Source organism: Thermobia domestica, chromosome 13, assembly GCF_964235325.1.
Source record: "Thermobia domestica chromosome 13, izTheDome1.hap1.1, whole genome shotgun sequence".
NCBI lineage: Eukaryota > Metazoa > Arthropoda > Insecta > Zygentoma > Lepismatidae > Thermobia > Thermobia domestica.
In genome coordinates, this window is record NC_137466.1 from 140,256,700 (window position 1) to 140,283,231 (window position 26,532).

A 26,532-nucleotide genomic window follows, 5' to 3' on the forward strand; every position below is an offset into this window, starting at 1 on the left:
TGAAATGGAGTTAATTAGTTTTATAGTTAGACTTGTAAATTTTATTTTAATTAATATATCATATTGTTAAAATGAAACTAACTAAGTTAATATGCAGCCAGTAACTGTGACTAACTACATTATATTACCAATATCACATATCGATTGATAATAGAAGGTACAGTTGGGTTCAAAGCTATTTAAGAGAAGCTTTGAAATTACGTATGTTTTAAATAAGAAAAAAATCAGACCAAAGATATTATTCGCAGACCAAAGCAATCAGACCAAAGCATTTCTCTCGGCAACATGTCATTGCCTTCATCATCTTTTAGGTTCAGATCTCAACTTTTAATTGGGTTCATATCAGCGCTATTATGTCCTTATATCTCACAGCACACTTCGTATTGTGACATTTAATTCTCTTCTTCCTTTTTACTGTTTAATGCTTTGATAAACACATCATGTGTACTTAATCCACAAGCGCAATTCATTAATCTCCCTCTCGCTCTCTCCTATCTCTCTAATCCACTGTGCTTCATTTCACTTTCTTACAATATTTCTCTTTACCTTGCTAGTCCTTCTACATCTTGCGGTGTATTCCATGTCCTGTTTCCCTTACAAGTTTATAACGTGCTCTTAATATGTCTAATGAATGCAATGATACGTTGCTGCAAATATAAAACATTAGTAATAATATAAGAATTTACTTTGGTCATATTTTATTTTTGTTGACTGCAAATATTTTTTTTATTAGCGACGACAAGGGGGCAACAAACATACGTAAGCAACTAGTATTCACATTTTCTTTTGAATAATAGAGCGTATCTGGTGTTAAGGATTATCCAAAATATAACGTAGTATAGTATTTCATGCCGATAGAAAGGTTATAGCGTTTTCAAACGGATATACAACATTCATGAAGAAATTAAGGAACCCGCAAACGTACTACTGTAGTTACGTGATTAATTACCTATTAGTTAATTATTTAGAATTAAATATTATCTGCAGTAGATTATAAAATATGAAAATTATAGTTAACAAAATTTACATTTCATGAAATAAGTTACTGTTCCTTGTTCTTTACAAGTTCAGGCTACAAGTTACAAGTTCAGGTCTCTTTTCAGCACAGATACTATACGAGATATAGACCTACAGTTTAAGATATATTAAAATACATTTGAAGAAATCAATATAATTAAACTATTACAATTCCAATTGAAGTAAAACAGAAGAATAATTCCCCTTATAAATCAACTGGATAACAAAGCAAAAACAGCGCAGATATTTAACACCATCTTTAATAAGTTCAAGTTTGTGAGCGGGATCAACGATTTCATTATCTGAAGGTGTAATAGTTTATAAAACAATATTTACCTGCAACAACAAGATTCAAGTATTTCATTCCCTGAATTGCTTCATAACTTAATCGATCGTCTTTATGCCCCAAAGCAGAGATGATTTCATCTCGTAATTTTTCCTGTATTTCCGGATGTTTTGAAAGCTCGTACAGAGCAAAACACATTGTCGTTGATGATGTTTCGAAACCTGCATCAAAAAATATCAGGGCTTGTGCAAGAAGATCCTCCATATCCAGTTTGGGAAAGTCTGTAATAAAATGCAAAACACTTACATAAAAGGCAACGTCCAGTAATCATATATATTGAAAATAGAAAGGCCACCCTGAAAGTTATGCCTACATCTTAATAACTCTTGCTATTTTAACTGAATACAACAATATTTCTCTCAGAAAATGTACTAATGTACACATTTATTTTTTATTTGCAGGCGATTAATCAAAATAAGTTGCAGAAAAAAAAACTAAGAGGCTACTATAAAAACAGGGATGACAAGTTACCTAGATCTACAGAATACTCTTGGCGAAGAACGGGGATGTCATAACTCACATCAACAATGTGAGTAAATGGGAAGCATCAGTGGGCGACAAATATCGAAATGAGAGGTCCGTAACATATCTTACAATATGTGTAAAGGTAAAGACCTATTAAAATTCATTAAAGGTGATAATCTTGTTATCATCGAGGAGTTATGTAACGCCAATTACTCTGGTTAATGGTGTGGAAACCATTAATTCACAGTCTCGAGCTCGGCCATCGAAAAATAATGTTCAAAGTGGGCCCAGAGACAACTACCTCTAAGATTATGAGCAAAGAGTAAAGGTGTGTATGTGAGAGAGCGAATATATAAGGAATGGGCTAACTTTGAGATTAATACTTAATAGTTCGCTTAGCTTTGAAAATATCCGACATAACCTGCAGTTTCGTTCTGAGAAATAATAGGACAATGTTCTCTGCATAGATGCATGTTAGAGTTAGAGATATGCTTTGAGGTACGAGATAAATGAAAATCAAGATGAATGAATTTAGGTGTCACCCAATGTGTCTTTATGCATTACAATTTCTTGATATTACAAAAGTTATTCTGTTGTGCTTCAAATTGATATGAGATTGCAGGTGTAAATTATTATATGCATTAGTGCTTTGAGAAAAAAATAAGATCAATAATAATAGAAAAAATAGTGTTAAATTGAAACAATATGCTATTCGGCATATATGTACAGTATATTTGAGAAACTTTTGAAAGATATCTAATTTAATTAATTTAATTAAATATATGTGTATAGAAAGAAACAAAATGTGTATTATACTTTTATTTTTTGAGGCTTCTTTATTTTTTATTATTTGACCAGTATTTTCCAATACAATGAGGTGATGCAAAATATTAAGAAAACCCATTTATTTAATTGCCAAATCGTAACGCAACGGCGGACATTATTTACTTGTACTTTGGATCAATGAGTTAAAATTGTTCTTTACCCATATTTTTTTATTATATATTTCTTACTTTATTATATTAATATTAAGTTTTCATTTTCATTAACCTATAACCATAGTCTGGTTTAGAACTTCATCTGACATCAGAAAAGAAATTGCAAATATTTCTTACACTTGTTTTCTTTAGGATAGGAATGTGCAAGTTGGACAGTGGATGGGCCAATCAAAAAGAACTTACTGGTGTTTAGAATCATACGAGACAATATATATGCATATATATATTGTCTCGTATGACTCTATAATCATTTTTAGAAGAAAGGTTTAATATATTATTCCTTGCAGTTTTAATATCAAAAGAAAAGTGGTATCGTCGTATCACTGAAATTATTATAACAGTCTGTTCATAAGTTTAATTAATTTTCTGATAAAAATGTTGAAACACGTAATTATGCATTAAATAGCTTAAATTTCCCCCGATGTTCGATATGTTAGATTGGTGAACTTCATAATTAAATTATCCATGATTATGATCATAATACAATAGATTACTTTATTTACATGCACTAGATTACATGCACTTTACTACGACTGTCTTTATTTACGTCTATGTACGCATTAAAATAAATTATTAGCAGCAAACAAAATGTCAGAAAGTTTTACGGAGAATGTAAAAGTTAATTGTCACGCTACCAGTGCATAATAGAAAGGAGAATTTAGAATATGATCGGCTATGTTTTCCAACATTAAATGATATGAATTTAATGAAATGAAATAAGGTTACTTTATATAATATGTTATTAAAAGTGAAGCTAAATCGAAATGAATTTTTTATAAGATTAAATGAATAGAATCTACGGTAGTTAATCGTTTGGGAAACATATAGTCTGATAATGAATATTTTTTCTATATATATGAATTTAAAGTAACTTAGGTACCATGTAATTCTCCATATCTCTTTAGTCTGATTGCTAACATGTAGTCTAAGGAAGTAATCTTCATGATTTATGTGCATGAACATGTTAGTTGTACATGAGCATATGATTTATATTGCATGAGTATTTAGTACATATTGATTTGGATGCCGAATAAATGCATGAAATTAGCTATATGGAAATTTGAATTGTTTTCATTATTAGAAATTTTAGATATCTTGGTCTCAGTTATATATATATATATATATATATATATATATATATATATATATATATATATATATATATATATATATATATATATAAGGAACTTCAACTATTTGATGGACTCACTACTCGTGCTGAACTTGCTCTTCAAGTCGAAGTCTGATGATTTCTCAGAATTACAAGCTTCTCATGACCGGAATAGGATCCATCCTGTTATGAGAGGTTTGATAAGAATAGAGAGAAAAATAGCAGAATAAAAGTATAATTAGTATTATTATATTTTTAGATTATTACAATAAGCCGAAACCAGCCCACGGACCGGTTGTTGCACATGCCTGCTTTAGGAGAAGTAACAGTAAAAATATTTGTTTCAGGATTCTGATAACAAGGGGATTAGGACAATGTATTATTGCTTATAATCATGACAAAAATGATGAGTAAAAACTGAACTGTGAGAACGGTGGAAATTTATATGAAATCATCAAAGCGATTTCTAGTCTACTAGCGCAAACAAGCCGAAATGAAACGGACTCAGAAGCTCCCGGTGTGTATAGCTGTGGCCTCTGTTGCAAAGCCGAGCCTGTCCCTTGCTAACTTTTCTATTCCTTAGACGATAGGTTACTTGCCTGAAGAACTTCGTTCAAATCCGAAAAGTAGTTATCAAGAAATAAAGTATCATATATACACACACATGCAATGGAGTGAAACTTTAAGATCTCATATGCTTACCGCAATTGATAATAATGACAATCCATCTCATTCATAACCAACACTTATCTAACAAATGTATGACTATTGTATACCTACAACTAGATGTAAGCCAGTGGCGTAGCAGCTGCCCCCGCAACCCCCGCAGTGCGGGGGGGCCCCGAGGTATACGGGGCCCCGAAGTCTTGCGATGAATAAAGATTTAAGGAAGTAGAGCTTCAACCTTACTTCTGTCGGCTTTACAACTAGGGCCCCTTCTCTATACTTTGCGGGGGGGCCCGCAAATGTGTGCTACGCCACTGATGTAAGCTAAAACTAGAGATGCATCAAAGTGTAAACCAAATATGCGTAATATGAAGTAAAACTAATAAACTCGATCATTTAAATGAATCGTATTCTGGAATTTTAGAGCTACAATATTGTCATGTCAGTTTCACGAATAGACATAAAAATTAACACAACTTTGAATACTACAAAATGTCTTCAAGGGAATTAACCACTTCACCAGTATTTGTTATTACTAATAATAGTGGAAGTGGTCATTGAACTTAACTTACATCAACCTCCAAACATTATAATTGCCGAAACTGACTATTACAAGGTATGACTATACATTATCTGAAATTTTAAAGTACAGCAACTTGACATTTTGTTTCTTCTGACAGAATTATGCATTTATAATTTCTACTGTAGTATAAAGTAATTAGTTTATAGAGTTATAAATAGATAACAGCATTAAGATTGCGTAAACTAATATTTTTCACTTACCTATGTTCCCAGTAGAATTCACGTTCTCTGACAAATTGCTTTCATCATTTCCATGTTTGTCTGATCCATCGTCCTCAACTTTTCCTTTGTTCTTAAGCTCTATAAGGAGTTGCAGAAAATCTGGGCGTAAAATGTTATTCTTCTCACGGTATTCCATTGTTTCAGAAAACACAGAACGGATGTACTTATCAACAACTGGTGTTAGGAATTTTAACCTAAGGAATTTAATTACTTGTGGGAAAAAGAACAACCCACCATGTACGAATTGGTTTCTCAAAGTCGGTTCAAATATTTGTTTACCCATTACACGGAATTCTTCGTTTGGATTCTTCAAACTTTGAGATCGAATTCCGAAAGCACAAGTACCTATCACATCCGTAGCATATCTAGCAACTATATCTTTTATTTCTACAATATCACCGTTCTTAGCATGGTTGAAAATTACCTCTTCTAATTGCTCTGCGCATTCTGCCACTAATGGAAACATCATCTTCATTTTTCCAGAAGTGAAAGTTGGTGTTAATTTGTATCTTAGAAATTTCCATTTAAATCCTTGAACACTAAATAAAATTTTTCCTCCTAGTGGATCTATTTTATCATCAGCATGAAAATTTCTGTCAAAGAAATGGTCAAAATCTTTCACCAGCACAGCCTTAATTAGCTCAGGATCTCTAATCAAAACGGCTGGCTGCCGGAGAAGGAAAAATCCAGCAAAAGGATGTCCTTCAAATTTCTTGTAAAGACTCACTTGATGGTTACCAATATTCTGTCGCTGAAGTATGACATTCTGTAAACTTCCAGCTAAGATCACAGGTTTATCATAGGGAATTCCACGTTTCTCCCAGAAGTCGAAGTTCCAAGTAAGGTATATATATAGTCCAATAAGTAGTGTTATACATCCTATCACTATATCTATCATAATTTATTCCGATTTCAGGTTGGTTGGGTCAGATAAATTCTGAAAAAAAAAGAAGTTCTAAAATCAGATGTCTCTTGATAATAAGAAAAAATAACAAAGATTATGGAAAATAGAAGTGATGTAAAATAGTTAAGTGAACTAATAACTTTTGGCTAAAAACAAGTACATTCAAGTTTTTGATTAAAGTATACTTTATAAACTAGCCTTTGGCGAGCCCAAGACTCCCGCGTTTGCTCGGTTTACAGTCTTGCATCTCGTATTTCAGCCTTAGGTTTTTGAGACTCTCTTGTTCACTCGCATTTAATTTTAATAGCAGTTTTAGTTTTGTCGTCCACAAAGCATCGACATTTCGTTATGAGTCATCGTCTCTTATTAAGTTAGAAATGTAACTAAAGCCATTTCTACTAATACCATCAAAAACCTACAAGCATATGGTGTTCTAAATTTTTATTCCAACTCCAATTACCTAAAACATTTGATTTAATGTTTTGAAACAAGAATTTTAAGGAAAAATGTATGAAAAGATTGCGACCTTAGGAAATAATTAATTTCACACTGCACAGAAAATAATTTTAGGAATTATAAAAAAAAAATGGGTCAAACGATTGCGATTTTGGCCAATAATTAGTTTTTAGATCACGGGTCACAAAAGTTTTGAACGACCCTTAAATTGAGTTTTCGTATTTTCTACGGGATAAGGACATCATATTGAGTTAACTGATAGTTTGGGTTTGGCTACACTATATGTAGGTCTCCAGATATAAGGCCTAAAATAAAATTTTTGATTGAAATATATTGTATATTTTGATCCAAAAAAACACCCATTTAAATAATATGGAGAATTTCTTCATTCCGCTATTTTGCCTCCTGAAAAATGTAAATCATACACTTTTAACAACTTCCCAGTTGGTATCTTTCCTAAAGCTATAAGCGTACCAAATTTCAACTTTCTACATCAACTAGAAATACCTATGATTTTATGTGAGTGAGACAGTTCATGTAGCCTTATCTATTACAGATTTCGTAAATTATTTAGAAGATATTAAGGACATTTTCACAGGAAGACAATATCTCATGACTTCTTGAGAGGAAATTTATTCTTAGGAATATTATAGGTGTGGTGAAAGGGAAAAGAAGAAATGGAAAGCCTATATGACAGTAATGCCAAGAGAGCGATGCCTAGAGGAAATATTTTTACTAGAAAACAAATTTTGGATAAACAAATATTACTGTTACATGGTATCAGATAATCACAATTGAGTATTTTTTTGAAAATAGAACCTGGTAACAGAATCAAAATTATATTTGTTTACATTAAAATGCTCATTTTCACAAGAACTACAAGCTTTTGGAATTCATATTTCATTTAGAAACCTGTATTTTTAATATTATACTATAGTGCTCAATTTACAAGTAGTAACTTACGTGCATATAGAACATGTGTGTGCCTGTTATAAATGATAAATGGCAATCGGATATTTAACAATGTATTTTGATCAGGGCCTTTCCTATGCAATTTGCTTCCCCGTGCAATGGCATAATTTGATGTCCCCTTTCTCCAGAAAGAACAAATCTTAAAAGCCATTTTTTTAAATACGTTACCCCATCATCAACAACAAAGGAAAGAAAAGAGTACTCGAACTCAGAAAAACCTAAACACTTCAAATGCAATCTCCTTGTGTCTGTCTTTTTTTTTTTAAATAATAATCTTTATATTAGTGAAAGATAAAGCAAACTTTAACAGCATTACAACGGCGGTGGGTTGTAATGCTGTTACTTAGAGCTCCAAACTCTGAGATTAATTTTTTTTATTTATATATAAAATAAGAAAGTTTCCCCTTCTGGGGGGAGGGCGATCGCCCCCCCTGGATCCGCCCCTGTAACCTTCCAATTAATTGCGTTTTGGTTTTACGTGTGAACCAATACAAGAGAAAGCAAACAAAGGCTTTGAGCTAGGAAAAGAATAGTACGTCTTCGGTTGATGGGATGGTAATTAGTTTTACGTGATTTAGTAAAAAAAAAAAAAAAAAAAAAAAACCTTTGGAATATGTAACTGAATTCTATAACAAGTCGTTATTATTCTATTCATATGACACTAGGTTGGGTTATGCTTAAACAGTTATGAACACTACTTAAGATTTAGTAAGCGTCAACTATAATTTGATATGTTGTGAATTATACATCTTTATGAAGGAGTGAGTTATAGTGTCATATATCGTGTGGTGTACAGATCATCGGGTTAAGTTCCAAAGTTGGACGTCCGTTTCCAACAAAATTTTGAAAATTTACAGGGAAGATATGGTTAATTTGATCATTTGTGTGCTTATTAATATATAAGGATCTCGAAAAATCTGTTTATTTGTTATATATAAGCGGTTATAAACATGAGACTATTCGGCGAGCGGAGGGAACTACTTCGCGCAAGGAAACCAAATAGTTGCTTTGTGGGAAAGTAACGAGCATTTGTATTATCAACATGGCGGCTAATATACAGAAACGTTGCACGGGATGTGAACTAACAACTTTAAAATTTGTGAAGCAATACGTTGATAACGAACAAAATCTTTTAAAACTTTGTGAAGACCATGGATTAATGAACCTAGTAATAACAAATTGCAGACGATTTCCTGCTGGAGATGGGGAACTGTAGAAACTGAAGTACTAAGGTAAGTGGAAAGTTAAAAAAAATAAAAAAGAAACTATTTTAATTAGATTTCAATGAAGACTGAAAACTACGTGCCCTGCGGGGATCAAACGCTCGCTCGGCAATACTGTGTTAATTAAATAGTAAACTTTGATGAAAAAAAAAAAGCGAGCCTAGCTACTAACCGATATGGGTACCTCTAGATAATAACCTAACCTAACCTTTCCCCCACCTCGCGATGTAACGAAAGGAAGCCTAAAGTCAGTTAAGAACGTACAAATTGAAAAATTATAAATTTTATTAGCTTTTATCAAGATTTTGGTAGAAAACTATCGGACGTCCAACTTGGGAGCTTCAGAATAAATGCGGACATCAAAATACAGGTATTATATTAGTTTATAGTATACATTAATACTTGAAGTACTGATAAATGTAAGTGAAGTGTTGAAACGACGTTAGGGCTATTTCATGTTACGTTCTATATGGTTCTGCGATAAGAGAAAAGTGTTACTGAACTAATAAATCAGAATACTTCAAATATATATATATATATATATAAATATGTTTGAATAAATCATAATCGGGAGAAATATTCGCTCTCTTTCTCAATTTCCATTAAACAAATAAGCAAACCATAGCTTACAAATTACAAACATAATTGTGTACTTCTAGAAGTGGGTTTGTAGAAGTGGATATCCTAACTATATATAGAACTACATGAGCTGACATAAATTATTGAACACTTCCAGTAGTACTACAATGATTAAATTTGTCATGATTGTAGCTTTGCGGAACTAACCCACAGGAAAATTGCCAAAAGTGAATATTTTTAATTTTTAGGGGGTCTAAAGAGGGGATGAAAAATTTACCCATGTTATTTAAATGGGCCTTTTTTTGACATATAATCTCATGTTTTAGATATTTAGAATTGGAATAAAAACTTGAAATTCGGTATGCTTGTACGTTTTCGTTAGCACTACCTAAGTAAATCTGTAAAAATAAAAAATAATCCAACTTTAGGGAAGTTTTATTGGGAACTGAAAAATCTCTCGCATGTTATTTATATGGGACACCATTTACACCCCGAAATTATTGAGCACTTCCTGCAGGGTTACAATGATTAAATTTGTCCTGTTTGTAGCTTTTCGGGAAAAACCCATAGAAAAATTGCCAAAAGTGAATATTTTTAATTATTTAGGGGTCTAAAGGGGGATGAAGAAATTCCCATGCTATTTAAATGGGCGTTTATTTGGGATACAAAATCTTATCTTTTAGATAGTTGAAATAGGAAAAGAAATGATAGGATTGTGGGTTGGAGAGGTGTGAGGCCGTATGCCGAGCAAAGATAGTGTATGGGGGCAAAGCCCCTGGAAGGGCAAATTCAGGAAATATGAAGAGCAAGTTTACGAAATTCGCTGTTGATGCAAAGGCCGATAGATAAGAAATGCGAGGCCGTAGGCCGAGCAAACTCGGGTCTGGGAGCGGGGCCACCAGCTAGCCGAAAGCTAGTCAGAGATATATGATTGAAGTATATCTCTTTTGAAGTATACCATGCTGACTTAGAATAATTCTTTTTCCCAGTGAAAAGTTTCTTGTCGTAATTATCGAAACAGGTATGTTTGTAACGGATAATTTGGAGATCATGTTTAAATATTCTAGAAATATAGTTCAGCATGGTATTTCAACCTTTGTATTGTTGTTGGATATTCTAAGAGTTCCTATATTTCTTCAGATTATATTTATTTCCTTAACCTTATCATTGAGCTGAGCGAAGCGAAGCTCTTATACTCGGGTTAGCCGTTTGGTTGTCCGCGAACTCCTCCTAGACCGTTTGGCCGATCTCAACCAAACTTAGCACGCTGATAGAGTATGTCGTGCTGAGTGACAACATAGGTCGAAATCAAAAATCCGATGTACCATCGAGGAATAATGACCGAAAAACGCTTCCTCCTAGACCGTTTGGCCGATCTCAACCAAACTTAGCACGCTGATAGAGTATGTCGTGCTGAGTGACAACATAGGTCGAAATCAAAAATCCGATGTACCATCGAGGAATAATCACCGAAAAACGCTTCCTCCTAGACCGTTTGGCCGATCTCAACCAAACTTAGCACGCTGATAGAGTATGTCGTGCTGAGTGACAACATAGGTCGAAATCAAAAATCCGATGTACCATCGAGGAATAATCACCGAAAAACGCTTCCTGATTACGTAGTTTAAGCTCGCTCAGCTCATTTCATTGCAATCGGGTATATCCATTGCATTCCTAGTTATTCTATACCCTTTTATCTTCCATCTGTTTTATTCTACAGGACACAAACACTTAATATTAAACTTCATCTTTTTTGAACTCGAACCAACGTTTATAATACCAAAGTCTAGAACACTAGCTATTTAAATATGAAAATCTAAGTTTGAGTCCAATTAAGAGTACAAGTGGATGAATAACACATTAAGATGTGATCCTGTGATCCATAGCTCATGTGGGCTAGGTGTTACAAGGAAATGCTATACTCGAATTAACTTTCTGATTCATATGTGATCTGACCGGATATCAAACCTGCAAACAACCTGTCGGAAAGCAAAAAACTGCAAATCATTTCACTATTCGAGGATCGTTTACGAGTATTTCTTTTCTAAGTTGTAAAATATTTGCTGAAGAATCAGTGTTAATACAAGTAGTCGATTAGTCACTTACTGTGGTAATCTATCTTGACATAATTGCTCTCACTCTTACAGTTAGTGGAATTTCTTACATCGTTTATACAAAGGCGGTTATCAAAATGATGGACACATTGATGAAAATGCATGTTTACCTGATTAATACGGATTGGAGCAGCTGTCAGTCTACGGAACAGCTCTGATTCATCGTGCAATTGAAACGCATAAGTTATGAACGATCTCCAGAAGAATATTGTACCATTTATTATGTATGGAAGACTCAGTTCCTTAGCGAGAATTGAGGAAGATATTACCCCGGAATCTGAACTCCAGAACTGACCAAATCCGTTCAAATAATGTTGAAATGTGCTGAGTGAGCGGGGCAGGAAAGGTATTGTAGTTCATTCTGACATTTATTAAACAATGCCTGAAGAGCTCTAACAGTGTAATTGCAAAATTTCTTCTTGGAGAAGTTTTTACTGGTTGGTTACCTAAACTGTTAATAAAATCATCGGTAGTTGTGCGTTCTGTGAGTGCAGGGGAACTGGTCAAAACTCCCACAGCCAAAACCCCCACACTCAAGAAATGTCAAAACACCCACACAAACGGTCATAACCCCCACACAAATGGACAAATCTCCCAAATACACGAACGGGCATAACCCCCACAGCCAAAACTCCCACACTCAAGAAATGTCAAAACGCCCACACAATCGGTCATAACTCCCACACAAACGGACAAATCTCCCTAATGCACGAACGGTCATAACTCCCACAGCCAAAACCCCCACACTGGTAATCGGTCATAACCTCCAACGGTCATAACTCCCACACAAATGGACAAAACTCCCTCACATAGCAACGGTCACAATCCCCACATAAATGGACAAACCCCCCACACTAATGGACAAAACTCACACATGCAGAAATTGTCACAACTGCCACACAAATGGACAAAAACCCCACACAATCGGACAAATCTCCCAAACTCTGAAATGATCCTGGTTGCATGTCTTGCCCTTGTACTTTTTAATAACATTTTTTATTCCACTTAAACTGATGTTGCAACTATTCTTCTTGCACTGTTTTCTAATGACAGAAACACTAAAGTGGGCGTCATAAAGAGCCACAACAAAGACGTGCAATCACGATCATTTCAGAGTGTGGGGGATTTGTCCGATTGTGTGGATGTTTTGTCTATTTGTGTGGCAGTTGTGACAATTTCTGCATCTGGGAGTTTTGACCATTTCTGTGGGAGTTTTGTCCATTTATGTGGGGATTATGACCGTTGCTGTGTGGCTGTTTTGTCCATTTGTGTGGGAGTTATGACCGATTGTGTGGGCGTTTTGACATTTCTTGAGTGTGGGGGTTTTGGCTGTCGGGGTTTTGACCGTTCGTGCGTTTGGGAGATTTGTCCATTTGTGTGGGAGTTATGACCGATCGTGTGGGAGTTTTGACATTTCTTGAGTGTGGGAGTTTTGGCTGCGGGGGTTTTGACCGTTCGTGCGTTTGGGAGATTTGTCCATTTGTGTGGGAGTTTTGACCGATCGTGTGGGCGTTTTGACATTTCTTGAGTGTGGGGATTTTGGCTGTGGGGGTTTTGACCTAGACCCGTTTTGCCATGGGTTATGTAGGCCGTCATCACCCTGTGCACTGTTTTTCTAACACAACAAACACTGTTATCATCTAAGATAAACTTACACCAACCTACAATTTGACATCTTTGAAACTCAGAGAGGTCTCTCATTATGCACCACCACTATTTGTTTGCCTGAAAACATTCCTTCATACTACTTTGAGTTATATACTGAAGACGATAATTTAACATACCACTAGAAATCCACGCGTTGCACATCCTCATTGTTAACATGTCACAGACATTGACTGTTCCAAACTACACTTATTTACATTATTTTGATAACCATATGTAGATGCTCATATCTCGTGTTCGAAATATGTTGACAGTTTTGACTTTTTGTTCAAGAAAAACTCTCATTGACGAAGGGAAGTTTAACGACGAATACTTACTCTGCGAACTCTTACTGTTGTAGCTTTATAATTTGTTCTGATTCCACAAATAGCTACTACACTTATCCTCGAGTTTGACCCCTTTAAGTTCTCGTAAACCAACTTACTAATAAACAAAAGGTCATCAACATGACATAAGACTAAATTCTGCGATAAGAATCGTCTATATTCATCTCTGAACTTTGTAAACATCTTTTTTGTTATCTTTTCTTTTCTTCAAATATAAGCCATCTTATCTATTTGCATGTGCAATTTAGTCACAGATCTTTATTGAGAAATATCTCTTTCTTTGTTAGATATTTCCATCTGCATAAGATACATACTTCAATGATACCTATGCTACAAGTAGTACATATGGTACTCTTAAAGCAGATGTATCACTGTTAATAGAAATCGAACAACAGCAGAATAAAATTTTTATCATCTATATTAGCTTGACAGCAATCGACATAGTTTTGAACGCCATAAAAATTAGTTTTTTTTTACCCTTTCCGCATGATTTTTTTCTTTTACCGAAAAAATAATCAGTATTGAAAATCCTCATATGGGAATTTGAAAAATGTATTAAAACTTGAATTTTAGATTTTTCACTTAATTCCGACGAGAAATAAGTACGTGCCATATATGACACACTATGCAGTAAGGTAAACTTCGTAGAAGTGCGCAGTAGGTTGGAGCGTTTTGCACTTTTGTTGGAAATTCGATTACGGGTAGTGCTGAAAAGGTGCCATTAGTGGCACCGACCTTACTGATTTTTTAATTTTTTTTTTGGACAACCCCTTACCCTACCCCAACGGACTTAAAGTTTTTTAAGTGTTTGGTTAGGCAACACGCACAACACCAATGACAGAAAAGCTACTTGTGGTCGTTTTTAGATTTACCTGATGGCTATAATACAATTATTTTATTAAAAGAAACTTGTAGCAATGCCAGTAAATAATTTTAAAATGTTTATGAGTCAAAGTACAGCCATATTAGCTCAGTTGTTGGAATTAATGTCCAGACTTTGTTTGGAATGCCACGTTAACGATGATTATAGGCATAGCTCTTGATATAACACGATTTGTTTTTGGCAACTCTTCGCTTGTTATGTATACCGACAGCAAATGCCATCTAGCGGCAGGCTACACAACTTCGTGGTTGCTTACTTTGGCCACGCTCTTCGAGCGTCGTCGCAACGTCCGGCTCCGTCCAGAAGATTCGCGCGCCTCGTTGACTCCAGAACCTACGCCGACGTTTCTAGAATATTCTCGCTCGAAGTTCGGCAGTGGTATAAATATTGCGTACTTCGGCCAACCAATCCACCAGATCAGTTTTTGCAGCTTAAGCTTTAACGCTTTTAGTTCGCTACTCTTTCTGTTAAGACAGAAAGTTTGTGCATTGCACCTCAAGTTACAGACTTCTTAGTGAGATACGATTCACAAACATTTCTTGGTTTCCAAGTTCGGAAGCAATGGAAAGTAAGATGAAGAAAAAGCCTCATAACAGACCAACGCGGAAAAGTGTGAAACGAGACTTATTTGGCACTCCAAGTGAAATGAATGAAGTGCAGTTACTCACGTACGCTGACGTTATGCGACATTATCATTGGTTTCGAAGTGGTTTAAGTGGTGACGAAAGTGTAACTAAATTACCAGTGACTGACAGTTGTAAACTAGTTGGACAAAGAGTTGTACATATTTGGCGTAAAGCAAGCATTCTTGTGGTTTTAGAAAAGAGAGTTTTTGACATGCTGAAAACATTTGATAATAAGTGTCGCACCAAGGAAAAACATTTCAGTCGACAAGGACAAGAAGCAACACTTCGTGCAGGTTCTGTTGCACACGCGGAGAAGTCTCTTTTTGGCGCCGAAGATTGCAACTGTGAGAGGACAGGCAAGATTCCAAAACGAGAATTCAAGTTTCTTTCGGACCAGAGAACATCACGGAAAATGAGCATTGGTAACATTGACATCCGAACAAGCAAATCTATGTCAAAGATGTTTTCCCGTAAAGTGAGCAGATTTAAGGGGAAGACAACCAAGAAAGACGCTGGAAGTGTTGAAGCAAGTTCATCAACTAGTGTGATTAGGCATAGGCACAGGTCAAAGATATTGGCGTCGTCAGGGGAATCCAGCGAAGCTGTTGAATCGGGAAGCACGTCGGGATCTGACTTCGAGGCGCGACAAAGAAGGAAACATAGCCTAAATCGCATCTGTCTTCAAAATGCAGCGGGGGCAGCGTTTAGAACTGGAGCTTCAGACAGACAGGTTGCTTTGATCGCTTCTGCCGTACTTCAGGACGCCAGACTCATAACGCCAGAGGACAAAAATCTTGTTGTTGACAGATCTAAGGTTCGAAGACGAAAAGATAAACTGGGTGAGAAGATCCAGAAAGAAAAGGATCACCTAGGCCGGGCGATTACAAGGATCTACTTCGACGGAAAAAATTATGAAACTCTTGTGCTAAAAAAAATTAACGGCAAAATACGAAGAAGAGAGGTTACAGAAAAGCATATTCCAGTTCTGTCGGAGCCCGCTTCAGAGTACTTGGGTCATGCCACACCTAAGTCAGCCACTGGCAAGGATATTGCCGACTCTATATTGGAGCTTTTAGAGAAGAACCAGTAAGACATGTCAAGTCTTGAGGCAGTCGGCAGCGATGGTGAAGCCACGAACACAAGATGGGATAACGGCGTGATAAGTCAGATACAAAGATCCCTAGGAAAGGAACTGCAGCATCTCATTTGCCTTCCTCATACCAACGAGTTGCCATTTCGACACCTGGTTACCGAATTGGATGGTGGGACGACCGGACCCGAAGCTTTTTCCGACCCCATCGGAAAGAAATTAAAGGATTGTGAACGTTCACCGATCGTCTCCTTTACACCCATTCCCGTTGAATGGGTGTGTGAAATGATAAAACCAGATGGTTTAACCAGCGACCAGAATTATCTCTTTGAAATTTGTAAGGTTGTTGCTACAGGAATGTGTACTACCGATCTAGCAAACAGAAAACTAGGACCATTGTTACATTCACGATGGCTTACATTGGCCTGTAAGATGCTTCGCCACTACATCAGTACTGATAAACCTAGTTCAAGTTTGTGTATACTTTGCCAGTACATTGTTAAAGTATACGCTCCCGTCTGGTTTTCAATATGGCGAAATCCTTCGTGCGAAATGGGCGCAATGCATCTGTTTAGCATAGTTAAGCTATCATGTTTTCTGCTAGAAAATCTACAACACAGTCCATTCTGTTCTACAACAAAACGGATACTACGCTCATCATGAAAACCTGCTGATAGCGATGACAGCAGATGAAAATCCGGATATTCGAACGTTAGGCTGGAGAAGGATAAAAATAAGTGGTGCAAGTAGCTTTTCTGTCATTGGTTTTGTGCGTGTTGCCTAAGCAAACACTTCAAAAACTTTAAGTCCGTTGGGACAGGGTAAGGGGTTGTCCAAAAAAATCAAAAAAAATCAGTAAGGTCGGTGCCACTAATGGCACTAGCCGTCATCGAATTTCCAACAAAAGTGCAAAACGCTCCACCCTAGTGCGTAAGGATACAATTCTAAGGGTATACTTGTAAACCAATTTCAAAGAATATTTTGTCGTACAGACCGAGTCAACCAAACATCAACGTTACTGCTATCGCCTAAGTCTGGAGCTGCAGTAGGAACAACATTACTTTGAGTCCAGTAAATATTTCGAAAGCATAACTCAAACCTAAAATTCCATTCAGAACAAATGCTTTATAACCCCATTTATGAGGTTTCTTTGTGTTGCATTGTTTTATCGATGATCTACACTTTATGGGAATAATTTGCTCAAACTGCCAAGAATTCTTCTTTGGAGACATCTCTCATATGTGTACGTATGTTCTGTGGTCATACGTGTTCAAGACGTTCCCGTATGTGTTCAAGAAAAGGCCTAATCTTATAAAGTATGCCATGGGCAAGTTCTGCAGGAACAAAAGCTGAATTGGCATTGAAGTGAATAAATTGTTTGATCTCTTCAAACCGATCACAGCTCATCACCTGATTTACCACATCATGACCAAGCCTTCCGTTCCAGTAATGTCTAGTAGCTGCGAATTGAATAATTGAAATGTAGAAAACCACACAATAAGCTGTCCAAGTTTATTTGTAGTCATTTGTTGGCCGAACTTGAGTTGAATATAGCTTTGACTGTTCAACTGCGTAATGAAGAATCTCATCAATGAAAAAGTAATTGAAAGAATCAGTAGACGTTTATAGGTGTTTTATTTCTTCAGGTAAGTCCTGAGGTCCGTGAAATTTTACATCTTCTTGGGACTTTTCCATGTTTCTAAGTCTCCGCTTGATGTTTTTCAAATCGCTGGATGACGTAGACCTCCTATCCTGAGAATTATTAATGAGACAGAGAGGGACATCATCAACATCTGAATTCATTGCATCATTAGAATTGGGTATGACGATCCCCTCAGGGGAAGGAGCAACAGAATCGTCATCCAAGTCCGATAACAAAATATTGGTATTTCTTGGATCTAGTGCTGATTCATCTTCGGAAAAATATGATAATTCACTGTCTTCACCATTTGGAAGTTCTCTAACAGCTATTGATGAACGTCCATCATTAAAAAAAAGCCCTGGATTAATTGCCGTAACAGAATTGCAGAACGACTATAGTAGTTGTCACTTCCTCACTTCAAGAATTTGAAAGTACCCGTAAACGCATGGTGTGACATACCAGGTATATGGCAGATAGGTGTTTTTCTTTTTTTTTTTTTTTACATTCCTCCAATACGAACAAACAAAATGAAGATCGTATTGTTAGAAATACATCTCAAAGTACTTATCTTGAATATAATATTTTTTGTTTGGAAAAGCATACACAATGTTTCGCCAAAAACATTATTTTCACTGATAAAAATCCATTGCTAGACAAAAACCACATGTCAACGTTTCCCCGTCTAATATAACTCACAAAGAACATGCCAGATGACATTAAAATCTTTTAATCATATACGTTAATATCTCACACAGCAGAAAAAACAGTCATTTGGCGCCTTTGATAAATTACACAAAAGCTAAAATGAAAAAAGGGGATGTGCCATGTATGGCACGGCATGCGGTAAGGGGTTAATTTTCTCGAAACACGTACATCACAATTTACCCTCAAGCATTTGACTTTATAGAGCTGAATGTGATATATCCATCGATACATAGGATGTCATGTTACACTTCATCTCTACTTTCTTTTCTTAAAAAATCTGTTTTTTTTCTTAGAACTTAACAATTACATATCGTTTTTCGAGCGTAGAATTAGACGTCCACGCATGTGTACACCAGGAATTAATCGAGCAGATTTAACGAAACGATCAGGAAAAATATATCAATTTGTGTGCACAAATCGTCACATAGGGACCGAAGGGGCTAGAATCGGCTTCGCTTGTGGCGTACAGAAACATTTTTCTGGAGTTTGTTCTACTAGGAGTATTTAATATTGTTTAGAAACATGGAAAATTAGAACAAAATGCTTTTACGAGTATATTTCAAGATCTACCTCCAATAGTTCGGATAAGGAAGGAGGAAGAAATATACGTAAGGATTTTACCTCACATAGAGTTGATGTCATTAAAGAGGTTATACAGGGCCGGATTAAGGGGCAACTTAGGGGAAGCTATAGCCCCGAGCCTCCAGCTGAACAGGGGCCTCCACTCTGATCAAAATATCTACTGACTATCTAGAAAGTCTTATTCTTTTTGCTCTGTGGCGATAAAAGTTGAAACCGGTATATGCATGCGTTTGTTGAGCCAGAATTAGTCTTAATAATAATAATAATAATAATAATAATAATAATAATAATAATAATAATAATAATAATAATAATAATAATAATAATGACCCCAAAATGCTGACATTTTTAAAGAACAAAGACGACGTTGGCGAACACAGCTTGTCTAGGAACAATTTAGTGACATATTTTGTTTCCAAATAGAGTACATGAATGGCAGTTACTGTTTCTTCCGAGAAAAAATTACGAACATCAAAATACCAAAGTGAATTGTCAGAATGCTTTGGGGGGGGGCACCCCTTTCCTACGCTACTGATTGTACAGTCCGCAGCAAAATACCTGCAACATGTGCATGTAAGTTTATTGTGAAACTACGCCTAACAGCGCAGGAAATCAACATAACGCTAAGTGGCACGATTGCATTTATCCGAAAAGATACCTGTCACAGAATCGCCACCCGTTTTGCTTGGTGCAGCTTGCCATTAAAAGTAATGAGATGAAGTTTGTCTTTAACATGTTTTTTAGTACAGGTAGTAATTTAGGTGATAATCATAAATTGCTTGTTTTCTGGCTGGTACACACGCAAACCTCAAACTACGTCTAAAATTCTCTAACTGGAAGTTGTAGGTAATTAGTTTTGTATTGCTATTCTTTCAACAAGTACGTGACCTAGGCAATAGTTTGCGTGCAGTAGCTACATTATTTCTTTTAGCATTCCATTTGGAATTGTTATTTTAGTATTTGGTAATTGGTTTAGTAATTGGATGCGAGAAAATCCTTTCACTGGTTTCAGCAAATCATTGCTCCAAGTGTACAGTACATTTACTTAACGTTTAAAGAAGATTATTTCATGTATTTTCCAATCTCAATTGCAATTGAATTGTTATTGTTATTAACTAGGAGCATTCTTCATGATAATTGTGGCATTTGAAGCACAAAATATTGAATTTTAATGTTCATTAAAGATAATATAGAATATATTGAGAAATTTTACCTGGACATCTTCCCACGCGACACACCATACACATTAGGCAGAGGTATCAGTCAACAATGTATCTGTTATAGAGGTCCGCACGGCCGGAATTTTTAGCCCGGGAACGACCCTGATCGTGAATTTATAATGGGAGGCCCGATCCGAGTCCGAAATATGTTTTAGCATTTAGGCCCGAGCCCGGCCCGAGCTCAAGTGATAATCAAATGACCCCGAATTACAGAAACTTAATAATTAACGCAAAATTATATTTTTATTTACAGCAATTAGAGGTTCGATTTTGCAGTTGTATTTTAAAAATTCTCCAGAAAGAACAGTCTTATACAGTACAGTATAAGACAGTATATATCGTTGTACAGTATATTTACAAAGTTAGGCCCGAAAAGGCCCGAGAACTATGGTTGTATATTTGAAAATTTACGGCCCGAAGTAATATATATTTTATAGGCCTGAGTCCGGCCAGCAGGCTCGGCCCGAACCCGTGGAAACCTCTAATCTGTTGGGAGAGGTCATTCATTTTGCATCACAACCGATCTGCAGTTCTCAACGTATACATCTGTTTTACTCCACTTAACATAAACGATCATATAACTAACTAACTAACAAACTCTATGGCCTATGGAACCCGGAGGTTCAATGCCGCGTTCACAAAAGCTCTCCACTGACTTAGCTAACTGCATCCAGTTTCTACTTTGTATTCCAATCTCTGCGAGATCCATCTTAATATTGTCCTCCCATCTGCCCCTAGGTCTTCCTAATGGTCGTTTTCCGATTGGTCTTCCAGTCAAGACTTCGAAAGCGTTTCTACTTTCTTCCATTCTAGCTACATGACCTGCCCATCTAAGCCTCAGACTTGATGACAATGTTAGGTAAACCGTATAAATTATGTAGTTCCTCGTTATGAAGTTTCCGCCATTCCCCATTCCCGTTCCTCTTGGGTCCGAATATTCGTCTCAGGATCTTGTTCTCAAATACTTTCAGTCTGTTCTTCTCTCAGAGTAAGCGACCATGTTTCGCAACCATACAGAACAACAGGCATGATTATCGTTTTGTATATTTTAAGCTTCAAATTCCTCGACAGAATTCGCGACGACAAGAGATTTTGAACCGAATAGTAACACGAATTCCCTGCTTTTAGTCGACATTTAATTTCTTCGTGAATATGATTTTCGTATGTTAACATTGATCCTAAATATTTGAAACTATCCACTTTATCAAAAGTATTATTTAATATTTTAACGCATCCATAATTTGCCGTATTACGGTCCCGACGCACTTCCATGTAAATGATCATATAACACACCATTAATAACGCATCCTCAGTGTTACCAACTCTTATATTTTACATGTTACAAACTTCAAATGCTACCATGATTTTGATCATTATTTGTATATGTTTCTAATGAAGAACTTTTATATCTGAATATTTGAATTAAACCTTTAGCCACGATATTTATATTAGGAGGCATGTCCACTTGTAAGAGCTCACGCTGTATGTAAATTCGATACCCCAGATATAATTCAAGATGGAATCTTTAAGGTTATCGAGATCGAAAACTATTACACATATCAGTGGTTGGTCAAGGAATAACTTACAAACTGATATATCCTACGCGATAGTATACCGATGGTTCGTCATTTGGCGAACACTTGGTGTATATATATTAATTTTTATCTTACAAAAGTGTTCATCCTCAACCATTATTTCCGAAGCAATTTATATCTCCGAAAAGTACGAATAATCTTTGGATGGAGGAAAATCTTCAAAAATGTTAAAATGAAGCTTACATATTTGCGAATCTACACTGAGAAAAAAATTGTAAGTGGCGTACTTAAAAAGATACGTTATATGCGTAATTGCTGTAGTTTTTGGACTTAACGTACAGCAGACGTACAACTGAAAACGCATGTTTTATAATATTTTCTGTATAAGTGTTCCATCTATACGTATTTTCCGTATGAAACAATGTAGGCGGTCAGGATCTCACATACAAATGGACGTATATAACATATAGCTGACGAAGGTAGCATAAGTATATGCATGTGATGTACGGAAAACTGTTAGATGTCAAACATCCTGCAACGACATTATGTAACATCTAAGGCCAGTGCCTATGTAGCATACGGATAACGTATGCTCCGTACTGATTTCTATAGTAAGCAAGAAGATACCGTATATTTGTACAGCGGGGGACACTTCTAAATGGTACAGCCATATGGAGATTTACGGCTAAGGTGTACCATTTAGAAGTGTCCCCCGCTGTACAATATACCACTGTCCGGAGAACGGATTTTTCTCTGTGTAGACGGAGCGACATCCCACTTAGAAGGTAAACGATTTAGGTGGAATGACATTCCCGTTGGAAGTTCTAGATAGAGTGACATTCCATTTCAAAATTATAGGTTCTAGAATGAATGATATTCGTTTATAATTTGGATTTTATTTTTAATACATTAGAAATGTAATGGCTTTCGTTCCTGGCCCAAGCTTTTGCAGCCTTTGAAACAACATCCACGCCGATAATTTCTTAAGCTTGTAAGCAGGATTCTTTTCCTAGGGAGGGGTAGAGACCGAAACACAAACAGTCGCGATTACACAACACACTTAGATGCACAGGTGCACATTATACATAATAATAGTCAACAGTCATTAACTATTAACTATAGTGAGAGCAAATTAGTATGTTTCGATATGTACTTTTCAGAGCTGAAAATCTTTCGAAAATCGAAAATTTTGCACCCTGCTCCGGGGGGACCGTGCTTAGGATATACATACCAAATTCGTTTCCATAACACTGAAATGACCTTCGGTACATTTTATCACAGTGATTCCCAAACATTTCTGATTGAAGTTTCACTTTAGTGAACATCCACGGCATCACGACATGTTTGGTTATTCTATTTAAAATAATATAAATTGTACTACTATAAGACTATAAGTTTATGCGCTTAGAAGTACTGACTTTATGTACAGAACATAGTTGGTGCCACTTGAGGCATTGACTGGACAGTTAATAAATTATTAAATGCAGAGCTGGATTTAGAATTTGTGGGGCCCTAAGCTACTGAAGATAATGGTGCCCTTTACGTGTCCAGATGAACGAAGGTCCCTAAGTACAGAAATAAGATAGATACCAGTGATACTTTAGGAAGCAGGCAAGCAGAAGGGGTACCATTACTTACATCATAGGGGTCTACACAAACGAAGCACTGTTGCTATATATGTAGATTTTACTTTATCTATTATTTTTCTTAAATTTTGGAAATGTGCATTCAATTTTTTCCTTTAATTTTTGGGGCAACCAAGAGCGTGGGGCCCTAAGCTATAGCTTGTTTAGCTTATATAAATCCGGCACTGATTAAGTACGGTACTTCATGATTTTTAAATCCCAAAAAAATTCGCGCTACACCTATGAAACTGTGCAACGCACTTTTATGAAATATAGATGCTCTTTGTTTGAAACAAAGGATTCAACACTAATTTCGAGTTTGAATTTGAAATTAATCGGAGAGAAGAGGTATATTCACCAATTTAAAAAAAAAAAAACAAAAACGTTAAGGGTATCTCTTTTTAGAAATAAAATTTTCATGCAAACTTTCGTAAAAAGTTTTCTACGTTGGTGCAATTGGTGTACATTTTCTTACCGATTGCCCAAGCATTCCCACTGCACGAGATTAGAATTTGTCAATAAAGTGAATGGATTTACCTCCTTTTATTAAAGAAGAATATACTCACTTTGTAAAGCCTTAAGTAACGATATATATATAGTTTTAAGTAAAAAGCTCTGTACCCAGCAATCAATTTAAAATTGTTTTTTGTATTAAAATGCATTATATCTAAGTACCGTATTCTTTTATTCATTTATATTACTTGTAAGGTCGCAACAGTCTCATTTATTTTAGCCTATTTATTAGTTTAAAAGAAAATATTTTTGTATTCATTATTTGCAGTAAAACTTATTTTTAGAAACTACACCTTGTATAAATTAGTTTTTGTAAGGGATCATGAAATTTTTTACGTCAATATGGTGAATGTATTAGATTTCTAAATATACGAGTACATTGCAAGGTTGCAGGGACGGTGGATGTAGGAAACATATTATATATATATATATATATATATATATATATATATATATATATATATATATATATATATATATATATATATACACAATAGTAAGTATTTTAGTGTATTCATAGTAGTATTCAAACCTAAAAATGTTGAGCACCCCTGCTTTAGATTCTTCTAATCTTGCCAGCTCAGACTGTACGATCTGTTCTCCCACTTTCGTCATTCCACCATTTCATTTATTTCTCATCATCACCGTCTCTTTTAGCCTAGCCGGCATAATCGTGGGACGTAAAACTCAAAAACTTCATTTAATTTTTGTCCTCTTTTAGGTGTACTCTACTGCAGTTACATTAATATATTGCGTACATAAGGGGTGATAAACCTTTTAGGATTGCGAGCTATTTGTTATTTCAGAGATCACTGGGGTCTAAATATCTCTTCATTACCCGCTAGAGGGAATAATGAAACTATAACAATGATCGATACTGAGAGACAGCATGACCCAAGACAATCGGAGGCGACGATTTCTGGTTGACGCCCTGGCGTGGATCATACTCGCATTTGTATTATTGTCCCAATTCACCTTTATTTGTATCTGGATTGAAATTTTTATGAAAGTACAGATGACCTATTTGATAGTATCCGATTGGTCAGTTTGATAAGAAATACCTACAGTGTAAACATAAAAAAACTATCACATAAATTAGAGCATAAATACCTAATATCCGTTCTGAATTCTCTTCTTCTTTGATAGTGATTGGTGTGAACCAGTCCATACAGAGTAATAGAAGGTCATCTGCGAGCCTTTTCAGTGTTTCGTATCTCTCAGTAAACATTAAATCTTACCAGATGAGGATGTTTGAACACAATAGGTCTCTGGTGTTACTAAGCAGAGATAACCTTGATATTTGTATTCAAGTAAGACTGAAGCGTTCAGTTAGTAGAGATACACTCATTTTTGAGATACAATATACGAATTGGCGCACATTTTACATTACTTATATAAGATTAAAAAAGTAAATGTCTATCCTGCACTTAGTTGTAACATTTCCTACATCCGTTGTCACTAATTTATTTTGTTTGTAGTGATAGGATTTGCAACTTGCACTGCAGTAATTACTGTGCATTTGTGCAAATTACTTGCCAACTATTATGAAGGTATTGTGTCACTCAATTCGAATTAAAGCAAGAATTTTTGTTTACTTGGGAAAAACTACATATATGTGACCTTGGTACATGAACTAAGCTTTTGTCTTTTTATTTTCTTTTTGTACGTTTGCATGCACAAACTTTGTGAGTGAAACACTTTTTAATTTAATTTTTGATAAGTAATGATTTCAGAAAAATATCCCCCTCAAAGGAATTTCAACAAATAGAAGGTGAAAGTAGTACTTTGAAAATACTGTTAACCAAGGTTGAGGATAATTGAAGGAATGCTGTGGAAGATATTTTTTTGTAGCTCTGGATAGGATTTCTGCCCTGGGCATTCACTGAAATAATCACTGTTTCTAATTGTCTTAATGTAAACTTCGTAATTACGTACCAACCATATTATTGCGATAGGTCAGAGTTGTTCAACAACATGCGCTTTGCAATTCAGACAAGTTTTAAGGAGTTAGTTTACCAAAGCTCCTTTATATATTTTTTATCCTGTCTGTCCGTCCGTCCAGATGGCAAAAAAAAAAAAACCATCAAGAACTACTTAATGGATCACCATGAATTTCTGCAAGTATAAAGAGCAGTGGTCGCCAAACTTATGAAGCTTTTAAGCTACCGTACCGTTTTTAAATTCTTCTATAACAAGGGACCATGTTTTTTTTTTATTTGACAATTCGATTTCTGAAAATGCTTGTTATCATCAGATGCAGCACCGAAAGAAACCGAGAAAAACAAGTTTCTAGCGGCAGACTGTAAACAGGGCCGGAGATAAAGGGGTCCAAAGTTCGAATACAGGACGCAGAAAATGTATATGAACATCATGTAATTTTGAAACGAGTGGAGGAATTGATATCAAATTTGAGATGTGAATATCGAGTGTGAAGCTCTTTTGAATAGGTATATTGCGCACCTTGT

General features: G+C 35.6%; 1 protein-coding gene across 6 annotated transcripts in view; it reads right to left on the reverse strand.

Annotated features, from left to right (window-relative positions):
• LOC145668590 (cytochrome P450 6k1-like) overlaps positions 1 to 26,532 on the reverse strand; it is a 34,791-nt gene that overhangs the window by 5,566 nt on the left and 2,693 nt on the right. For 2 of the 6 annotated variants that reach the window (XM_081736605.1, XM_081736603.1), the window contains exons 2-3: positions 5,387 to 6,344; positions 1,354 to 1,584 (exon numbers count right to left, since the gene is read on the reverse strand). In XM_081736605.1, the coding sequence (XP_081592731.1) occupies positions 1,354 to 1,584; positions 5,387 to 6,305 (1,150 nt within the window). In that variant the 5' untranslated portion in view covers positions 6,306 to 6,344. Of the gene's footprint in view, positions 1 to 1,353; positions 1,585 to 5,386; positions 6,345 to 13,439; positions 13,618 to 13,637; positions 13,717 to 25,177; positions 25,322 to 26,532 lie in introns of those variants that run through there. The other 4 variants (XM_081736604.1, XM_081736607.1, XM_081736606.1 and 1 more) reach the window with 4 other exon arrangements.